An 11,060-nucleotide genomic window follows, 5' to 3' on the forward strand; every position below is an offset into this window, starting at 1 on the left:
GCCCAGGGCTGTACCTGTCGGGGATCAAATGGAGCCCCTGTCCCCGCACCACTGCCTCGGTGCGCCCAGCCGGGAAGGAAGAGCCGGGACTCAGGAGCTCTGGGTTCAAATCCCAGCGCTCCCCCCACAATCCCTGCATGACCTTGAGCAAGTCGCTCACTGCGGGTTTTTCACCTGCCCCCTGCTCCACCTGTCAAGAGTGCTCCTCCTTCTGGTGCCTGATGGTTTCTGTCTGACAATCCAGCAGGGCCTGGGTGGGCTGAGCACTTGCAAAGCTGGCCTAAGGTGTCTATGGGCCTCAGTTCCTATCCCTGAAATAGGCACAATAATCCTTCCTACAGTGCCAATGCTGAGAGGATCAATTCAACTGATGTTTGTGAGGAGCTTGTCCATGGTGGTCCCTACAAGCAGGGGGATGGAGACTGCCGATCCCAGTCTGCAATGCCCCCTCTTGGTCCAAGCACCCACTGGGACTGGAATCTGTGCCAGCCCTGGCCCTGTATTTAAATGATGGCAGCCATGGGCCACACTACAGAGCTCTGTGACTTGTGCGGCCATCAATCACTCATTACTTCCCCATTATGTGTTTACTCTGCTACAAGCAAGACACCGCTCCCATCTCTCACGTCCATGGCAGGCCATAAACCAGCGACCCCTAGAAGAAACAAAGCCAGGCTTTAACAGGAGAAAGTGTTATTTGTCCAGCAGGCAGTGACAGCCTCTGAGAGCTTAGCAACTGATCCCCGGGTCAGCCAAACACATACCCCACTTTCTGTTCTGGAAAGAGACAGATAGATGGGATTCCCCTTTCCCACGCGAGACAGCTGCCTCCCGCAATGTAGGTGTAGCCTTTCCCCAGAACAGCTGAGCAGACCTTCACCTACTGAGGGTCCCCCTCGCCACCTGAAAACCTGGTCACTGCTATTGCCCACGTCCTGGGCACCATCTGCTACACAAGTGGTTCCCAGACATGTGTTATCAATACACTTAAGATCTCTCCTTACCACCACGTGAAGCTGGATCTTCAGCATGTCGCACGGAGCTGAGATTGCTCTGAATTACAGTCTGGCAAGCACAAGCTCCCCGTCACAGGTTAGTGCACACGCACCGAGACAGGAGGTGGCAAACACTGGTTGGTACAGGCAAAACTTAGCTGGCACATTTCCCCAGAAGGCTTGGGACTCCTGGCCTGGGATATCAAAGTCAGGGACACCCATACTTAGCATTCATAGGAAGTATGATCTAATGGACAGGGCATAAGTCTAGGACGCAGGACACCTGGGTTCAGCTACTGGCTCAGATACAGACTTCCTGTGGGGCCTTAGGTAAATCACTTAATCTACCCTCTGCCTAAGTTCCCCCATATGGGGATGATGTTTCCCTATCTCATCAAGGTACTGAGGATAAAACCCATTAATGACAGTGAGGTCCTCAGAAAGTAGGGGCCATATAAGAACCTAGGCAGATTGACAATCAGGCCCTGTACACATCTGAGTTACTGAGTTCCCCCAGCCCCGGGTGAAGCCTTCAAGGAGCTGTGGGCGCTCAGCACCTCTGAAAAAATCACGTTTATAGTACTGTACCCCTATCAGCAATCATAACAGAGACTTACTGAAAGGATGGCTAGTAAGAGAGATTTTTCCATCGCTGAAGGCAGCTCGCCCTGCTGGGAACTTCAGTATTGCCTTCCGAGATCAAACGAGATTGGGGGCGTTCGGTTCTGTATTACTGAGCAAGCAGCATTGAGTAAGGCAGAATAAAGCCTAGCACAGTGGTGTAATCATCTGAGAAGAACTCTTTCCTCTTGATTCATGATATCTTCTCCCTCCCTCTCCATGCAGCCTAGGCCAGTAGTTCCCCACTCATACAAGGCTCTGCACTTCCTGTGGCAAAGGGTGTCTTGGTGAGAAGAGGAGCTTCCATCATGACCCATATGGGTCTTAGTCCAGGCCCACAATGTTTATGGCAGCAGCCATGTTTCAACCCTCCACCCACCTGGTGGCTGGCAGCAGCTTACATGGGACCCTGCCCAGCCCCAGTGCGAGGCTCCGCCCTGATTGGCAGAGTCCCAAATCAGCTGATTGGCCCACTAGCCCTACTTAAGCCAGCAGCAGGAGCAGGAAGTTGTCTGAACTAACTGGACTCCAACCTGGTCTGGATAGTGTGCCTTGTGCTCCCTCTTCTGTGTTTCCCTGGCTTGATATCCTGGCGTCCCTACCCGGCTTGACTCCTGGCATCTGACTTGTGGTTCCCGAACTCCAGTTTGCCTCCTGCCTCTGACCTTGCTTCCTGACTAGTGGTTCTGATCTCCCCTTTGTCTCCTGCCTCTGACCTCCCAGTATCCTGACTCAGCTGACTCTGGACACCTCCCTTGCAAACTGCAGACTCTGGCTCTGACTATTAGGTCTGGCTACCCATGACCCACTGTGGCAGATTGGCTGAGAAGAGCTAGACCAGAGAGTCACACGTCCCCATCTTCCCATTTGCTCCCCTCAGCAACAACAAGTTAAACATCTGGGGAGGCCACTCTCTTCCAGAGGGGATTATCCCTGAGTCTGTCTGAAAATCCTGCCATTTACATAGGTATCTAAATGGGAGCTACGTTCTTTTCCAAATCCAGGCCTTGGTACTCAGTATTAGTCTCATTACTCTCTGTTGCTGGCAATAAGCCATGTGGACGTTTGAAAAATCCTTTCTCCAATCTGGAAAACACTGATTATTACATCCCTCCCTATCCCTCCCCACATTATCCCTTGTGTTTTTGTCTAGAACTGAATTCCCCACCTCTGCCTCCCAGCCCAAAAAACCCGCATCAACAAGAGCTTCAACTGCGTATCCAGCCGAGAGATCTTTGTGCCCTGCACAGCAGTATCACAGATGACGTCTGCAGCAGCTCAGCTCTGGGAGCCAGGTTGGCTAGCAAGCTGCAGGGACAGCAAAAGATATCATGCCCATCTGTGCATCACACCTGGCTATTTTTAAATGTTCGGCGGAGTGGGAGTGGCACAGGTTTCCAAAAACACTGTTCAGGTGACAGGAGAGGCCGGCGCAAAAGGGGCAAGGAGAGGGAGTTAACAAATGAAGACAGATACAGGTGTGCTGTATTTCAAACCAACAAACAGGCCTAGATTCTAGAAACGACTGAAATTCTATAGCATTAGACAGTGAAGCTCTCCCTTGTGTGGAGAGTCAGCAGAAGACACTCAGCTTGCACTTGGCATGTCAGGAAGAAGCACAATGACCCAATGAAAATAAGGTCCCTAGAGGGCGCATGCTTGAAGATGACTAGGTCGGGGAGGGGGAAGAGGATGGAGAGAGAACTCAGTAGAGATGGACCCAAACGGTTATGCGAGGGGAATTGGAATCCAGATCAGCAAAGCTGGAAGGCATTTGGGTCTGGGGTTCCTGACTGGACCTCCCTCTGGTGCAAAAGAAATCCAATGAAGCTTCCACTCTGAGAGAAGCAAGATGGGGAAACTGAGGCCGAGAGAGGCCACATGACTTGCCCAGCAAGGTATTGGCAGATCCTGGCTCCCACATCCACTGCTCTCCCAACTAGGCCACACTTACTCCCCGTGATGACTTGAGTTGGCCATAGCTAACAAAGGCCCCACAGACATACCATTGATAATAGTTCTCTGTACTGATTTACCCTCTGTCCTCAGGAGAAGTGAAACCCGAGGAGGCATTGGCGATCCTCATCAGGTAGGACGTGGATCCAGCAAGCCAGAGTTCTCAGCAGCACCCTTCCCAGAGAAGGGCCCAGGAGCTGCCAGTGGGACTCACACAGGGAAAGTGAATGAATCTTGGCTCTGGGCCACATGCATCTAGCCCTGCTTCCCATGCGGCTGAATGGCCGGTAACTAGTGGCGACATCAACACATCACTCAGGGGCTAGTGGATTGCTCCCTGCTGGAGAGTGCACGACAGGGTTTGGTCTCTGTGGCTCCCTACCCTCAATGAGCAACCCTCTCCGAGCATCGCCAGCGCTACCAACGGAAAGACAGGGCCACACTCCTCACGCAGAACCAGCCCCTGTAACCCACTGAGTGCAGGGGGATCGTTCACAGTTGGTGCGACGGGGAGGGCTGATGATTTGGTGGCAAGCGCGATGGAGGTTCTAGGACAGGCCAGGACATATGTAATGTGTGCACAGATGGGGGCTGGCGGCTGCTGCTCTGTCACCCAATGCATCAAACGCTGGTTATCGTAAGGCGCAGATGGGGGACACTTGACATTTTTTTTAATATAAAAGTTGTAGCAAATTATCTGGCTTCTTTCCCGCGCCCTTCATATGTCAATTGTCTTCTGAGACTGTAAGCTCTTTGGGGCAGGGGCCATGTGTTCGTATATGTTTGCACAGCCCTAGACACAATTCCCAGTGATCCTGATGGGGACCTCTAAGGGAGGCACTGTGGTCATGTAAATATTAAATAATCGTTATGCAACCACTGAGTTTACATTGTATTACGCCTGGGTATTGGCTCCGTAGCCCGAGAGGCAAATGCAAGCTCTATCCTTCCGGTGGCATTTCGGTCACATCTAATCGGCTACGTTGAGCCAGGCCAGGTCAGTAATGGGAGACCTAGCCCTTTGGGGAACTCTCCCACCATCCACATCTGAAAGGAAAGGCTGCAGCCTCCTGGCCCGAGATGAATGTCACTGCCACTTGAACACTGAGCAGCAACGGGGATCTAACCAGCCTCCCGAGCTGAGAAGTCGAGAGACAAACGGCAGACAAATACCTTCAGCCAGGGAGCTTGGATCTAATCCTGCCACGTCCTCTGCCCTGCTGCCTGTTTTGAGAGGCACCATATGGAGCTTTAATTCCCTTCAGGACTGCAGCTACTAGATGGGGAGAAAGGACTTTAGTCTAAAGTCTTGACTGCACTTCTAATGGTGCAGCCCCCATTGCACTCCACTGGGAACGGGCTCTGGGGCAGAATCTGTAGCCACCATGACAGCCCAAAGGTGGCACAGAAGCCATCTGCCTTTGGAAGCGCTCTGCAGCCAAAGCCTGGCCAGGGGAGGGAAATCTCGACTTGTGCCCGCAGCAGCACTGAACGCAGACAGACCACCCAATGCCCAACTCAGATCCCTCCCTCCCAAGGACCGCTTGTTCCTCACGCCTAGCACACAGTGGGCGGGGGGGGAGCTACCCCGAGGAAGCACCAACAGGAATGCTCTGTGCTTCCAAACATGAAGCTAAGAAACTGACACCCAGAAAACAGGAAGAGGTGAATCATGTCCTACCAGCCCTGCCACCCACAGGGAGCATGTCACCCCACTGGGTCCTCATTCATTTCAGGAGCCAGATCAAACTCTTCTTTAGGCCTGATTCATCCTTGCACCACTGCAGGGCCAGAGCTCTGCATCTTCCTTATTCAGGAGAGTAGGGCTGATGAGGCCTCTGGCCTTAGGGCTGCCCTAAATTGTGCCCATGCTTCAATAACCCCATGAGGCTTTGCAGGGCTGAAGAATACCCCAGCCATGGCTCCTTGCTCCCTATTTTGCCCCCTGCTCATGGTGTCAGGGCAGGTTCGTGATATTAGGCTCTTCTCATGTGCTAATCACCAAGTGCCACGATGCAGCTGGTCAAAATCTGGGCATCCGGCTGCTAGTAGACCACAAAAAACATAAGGAGCTCTGATTAGTCATGGGAATCCATAGCTCTTCTCGCACCTTCACGAAAGCTTATGCTCAAATAAATTGGTTAGTCTCTAAGGTGCCACAAGTACTCCTTTTCTTTTTGCGAATACAGACTAACACGGCTGTTACTCTGAAACCTGACATTTATCTGTAGATCTCATAGCACTTTACCAAAGAGGCATCAATATTCAACAGGGGGAAACGCAGCACGAGAGGGGATGTGACGTACCCCAGACAGCAGGTCTTTGGCAGAGCCAGGACTCCTCGCTCCCGCCTCTGGACACTGGCTGGGGAGGGCATGCTCCCCGCTGGGGTTTGCAATGCTAACTTTGAGAGGGTACTGGTTGGAAAGGGCAGGGCAGGGAGGTGTCTCAGACATCAACTTCTCATTGCATCAGCGCAAGGCTCATGAAACTGCTTGGGTCCAGGGAGCAATCAGCCGTATGGAACCACTGGATACAAAGACTTTGCAGTGGCAGAATTTCTGATCACCAACAGACTTGGCATGAAGAGTGCTGCAGGGAGGCTGTTTGCAAAGCAGCACCCACTGCCCGCTGATTTATGGGCCTGCTCTTTTCTGATACTTCAGCACATCTAGCCCTTTGATACGTTTTGTCACCCAGCCAGGATTCGTAAAGAACTACTTCTCGAATTAAGAGAGGCCGGTTCCAGTAAATTAAGTGCTGGGCCATCCCCTTCTAGATTGTTTATCGCGCATTTTCTTTGATGAGCCTACAGAGCCGTGTTCCCCCAGTTTTAACTCATCGTTAATGCTTTGGATGCTGCCAGTTACACAGGGACCCACCTGGAAAGCAGCTTTGTGTGGCTTGAACGGTCGTCTCTCTCACCAACAGAAGATGGTCCAATGAAAGATATTCCCTCCCTCACCTTGTCTCTCTACTATCCTGGGCCCCGACACAGTGACAACAACACCGCATCCGCTGCTCGCTACAGTTGGTTTGTAAATTGGTCATCATCCTTCCTCCCTTCTCCCGCACTTGGCCATCACTTCTCCAAAGTGTCCAGTTCTTTTAATCTTTCCCAAGCCTGTCTGTCCCTCTAGCCCAGTGACACTCAGACTGAGGCTCGGGAGCCGCAAGCAGCTCTTTAATGCGTCTCCTGCAGCTCTTTGCAGCACATGATATTAAAACATAGTGCGATTTAATTATTAACCCGTCTAAGTTATTAGCTGATCAGGAGGCTTTTACTTTGTTATTAACCAATTGTAGTTGATAAAAGAATAATACCTGGTCAGTCATTTTGCTGTGAAAATTTTATATATATATATACACACACACACAGAGTAATTAAATATATATAATTCTCACAGCAAAATAACTGACCAAGTATTATTTTATTTATATATCTAAACTAAATATTAATTAATTAATATATAAATTAACTAAATATTCCTCCTACTATACTGTTTAAATACAAATATATAAGAACGGCCATACTGGGTCAGACCATAGGCCCATCCAGCCCAGTAGCCTGTCTTCCAACAGTGGCCAATGCCAGGTGCCCCAGAGGGAATGAACAGAACAGGTCATCATCAAGTGACCCATTCCCTGTCGTCCATTCCCAGCTTCGGGCAAACAGAGGCTCGGGAATATAGTACTTTACTGAGTGAAACAATGAATTCCCACTCCTGTGGCTCTTTTGGGTCGTGCTGATGGCTAATTTGACTCCTGCTCCACTGAGGTCTGAGTAGCACTGATCTAGCCCCATGTTTCTCTTGTGTGAAATCGACAAAGCATCGTCTGTCTTGCACTGAAATGCCCAGAACGGACTGCAGTGATCAAGCTGCAGTCCCACCAGGGCCACAAAGGAAAGGATCCTGTCCCTGCTCCACATCATCAGCCTCTAGTGGCCTGGTCTCCGCTATAATTCCCCAGCAGGTTCAGCTCCACCTATAATAACAGTAGCAGACGTTCTAGGGTAGTTAAGGCTCAAGTGTTTTTACCATGGTGAGCCTTACTCCCCAGCTACATGACAGGGCCTGCCATTGATACTGTACGTGGAACTGCGCCCATTGAGAATTACAGGTCCATACAATGCTAATATGGACACAGCCATGTATGAAGCCCAAAGTCACATTAACTTTCTCAGCTGCCACATCAAATTGCAAGCCAATAGCCACTTTGTTTCGTGCCATCCCCCTAGGGTGCTCTTTGGCATCCCGGCACAGGCGCCGGAGATGGGGGATGGCACCAAACAACCACCGCCCCTTTCACACACTTCTGAGGCCCTGAACTTGGCAGGGGCGCAAGGAGGAGGGATCCAGGGGGCCCAGCTCCCCCTTGTCCCCTGACCAGAGCTGGGTGATGCAATGGCAGAACCCCTTCCCTGCTGTGATGACGGAGGGGCAGCTGGGAGTGTGTGGTGTTGTGACTTGGCACGTGGGGTCTCAGCACCACCCACATTTGGCCCATTTTGGTTGCTTTCCCCCCACAGTCCCCCCCCACACACTTTTGCAGTCCTTCCAGTGCCCTCACATCCCTGCCCTAAAGTCTGCGGCTCCTTTGTATTGCTTATCCAGCTGCCGCATGCATGTATTCTAACACACCAGGCTGTACGATTACACCCTTCCCCCTGTGCAGCTCTGCCCCATCAAGTGATGGTTTTCTTGCCTGTCCCTCATTTCCCATCTCCTCTCACCACAGGACATTACATTTAAAGGAAGGTGGAGCTGGTCAGTTTCAGGCCTTCCCACCCACTTGCTTAATGTCCCTAACCAGCTCCCTTCCACTCTGTGGGCCTGATGTTGAAACTGTGACTCCCCCGTACATGCCGAGGAACTCCACTGACCTCAGTGGGTGTGACCGATCAGCATGGAGACCTGCATCCTACATAAGGCAAATCAGAATGACTAGTGCTCGCTTTGGGGCCATGTGGAACCTGGCCTCCATGCTGCCTTGTCAGTAGGGGGTCAATGTCTGCCATAAAATCATGGATCGCACTGAATAAGTCCTCTCCATTGTTGACATTGACAGGGTCTCATCATCTTCCTGCCCTTAGACATAATGCCTCTTAATACACAAGAACAGCTGGTGGCCTAAAGGATATTTACAAGCCTCAGAGATTGAACTCCCATCCTACAGCTCAAAGCCCCAGGCGGCTGCCTGGTGAACTAGAGAGACTGCTCTGCCATGCGAACACACAAGCCCTTCGGACATTCTGCCCCGCAGAGGGCAGTAGCAGGCAAACCCATTTCTGCTACTGCAGAGGGGTACCCCAATCCCAACCCTGGAAAGCGTTTGAAACCGCATTCAAACCTGTAAGAAGACGCTCGCTTGTTAAAACACAAATCAGGGAGGGGAATCTGAAAGGGCTCTATCATGGGGGCTTCCACATAGCGTCTGCCATGACACACTGGGTTTGAATAGAGACCGGGAGTGGCTGGGTCATTACACATATTGAATCCATTTCCCTAAGTTAAAGTATCCTCACACCTTCTTGCCAACTGTCTAAATGGCCATCTTGATTATCACGACAAAAGGTGTTTTCTCCTGCTGATAATAGATTATCTTAACTAATTAGCCTCTTACAGTTTGTATGGAAACTTCCAACTTCTCTGTATGTATGTATATATCTATCTTTTTACTATATGTTCCATTCTATGCATCCAATGAAGTGGGCTGTAGCCCACAAAAGCTTATGCTCTAATAAATGTGTTAGTCTCCAAGGTGCCACAAGGACTCCTGTTCTTTTTGCAAACACGGATGTCTGAGATCCAGTGGCCTGCACCCATTCTAGTATTCGGCCACCGCTTGTGAACCGCATACAAACCACCTAGTCCGTGGGACGCTCAATCCTGCAACGCCACATGGAGGAAGCCAGGCTTCCTGACACAGCTGCCACTGCTGCCAAACCGAAACTAAAATTAGACACCACTTTCATTTCTCTGGAGATAGCCACTCACACGTGCTCCAGGGTCAGACCTTCCCTCAGCACTTAATAAACCTACCCTCCATTCAGCAGAAGGTGACATGAAACAATGGAAAATCTTGTTTGTTCCTTCTGGGGTTAAGCCAGGTTGGGAGAGGGAAGTTGGAGTCACAGCCATTTCATTCAGCGCGAGCCCCTGCCCTGAAGAGTTTACGATCGAAACAAACAAGACAAAGGGTGAAAGAAAGGAGAGATTATTGTTCCCATTTTAGAGATGGGAAACTGAGGCACAGAGAGACTGGATTCAGGTCTACACTACAAACTTACATCAGTATAACTACGTCGCCCAGGGGTGTGAAAAATCCACACCCCTGAGTGATGCAGATACACCAACCTACCCCCCACTGCGGACAGAAGAGCTTCTCCCAGTCACTACCTCTGGCAGAGGTGGATTCACTGTGTGGATGGGAAAAGCTCCCCCACAAAGCTGCTCCAGCACAGCTTTTTAAGTAAAAAGGAAAGGAGGACTTGTGGCACCTTAGAGACTGACCCATTTATTTGAGCATGAGCGTCCGTGGGCTACAGCTTCATCGGATGCAGTGAGCTGTAGCTCACAAAAGCTTATGCTCAAATAAATGGGTTAGTCTCTAAGGTGCCACAAGTCCTCCTTTCCTTTTTGCGGATACAGATTAACATGGCTCCTACTCTGAAACCAGCTTTTTAAGAGTAACCCTCCCCTAGGTGACTTGTCTGGGATCACACAGAGAGTCTGCAGCAGAGCCAGGAACAGAACCCCGTTCTCCCAGGCTGAAGCCTGAGCCACCAGCCCATCCTTCCTCTCCTGACTTCCAGCCTGTCTCCCATGTGTTCCCCTGCGCCCAGACAATACATTACCATTGCAAACGTGATGGTCCACAGCAGCTCTGCAATCCATCAGGCAACTTCAGTGTGGGGATGCTCCTTCAGCTGGGGCAGAGAGCTGCAGGAGAAGGAGCTGCGTCTCCTGCCTTCACAGAGACCAGGACTCTCACTGCAAACTGCACCCGCACAAATCTCTGCCTCCCCGCAAAAATCCCAATTTGCCTCCTGTGCAAAAACAGTCACCCCTGACTGCTCTAATTTCCCAGCTCTCGGCTTTAAGGCTCCTGTTATTCTGGCTTTTCCCCCCCTCCTCCTGCCTGTCTGTTTGCTCCCTGCCTCCCAGAGCCACTGTTTATTTCTTCAGCTGCCTCTCAGCTGATTCTGTAACCCTCTAATTCTGGCTCATCAGGAATCCATCCCTCTCCCTGGCTCATTCACTTGCTCTTTCTCTCTCTCTCTCTCTCTCTTGCTCTCTCTGTACTTTCTTTTGATCTCTCCCAGAGCCGTTCATTTCGCCTTGCCTCACGCTATGAAAGGCATCAGTATACAATTACCAGCTACTTTCTGTGGCTTCTCCTTCCCCTTCCCATCTCCTCTCCATTTGTCTCCCTAAATCCTTCTTCTAACCTCCCTTCTAACCACATTCCAATTCCTCCCCAAGG

General features: G+C 50.8%; 1 protein-coding gene across 1 annotated transcript in view; it reads right to left on the minus strand.

The window, feature by feature from the left end:
• Positions 1-10,568, minus strand: part of EFR3B (EFR3 homolog B) — a 133,110-nt gene extending 122,542 nt beyond the window's left edge. Inside the window, exon 1 of the mRNA XM_084623863.1 lies at positions 10,432-10,568. Coding sequence (XP_084479989.1) covers positions 10,432-10,471 — 40 coding nt within the window. The 5' untranslated portion in view covers positions 10,472-10,568. The remainder of the gene's footprint in view (positions 1-10,431) is intronic.
• Between the last annotated feature and the right edge of the window lie 492 nt (positions 10,569-11,060).

Source organism: Lepidochelys olivacea, assembly GCF_965140295.1.
Source record: "Lepidochelys olivacea isolate rLepOli2 genome assembly, chromosome: 3".
Taxonomy (NCBI): Eukaryota; Metazoa; Chordata; order Testudines; family Cheloniidae; genus Lepidochelys; species Lepidochelys olivacea.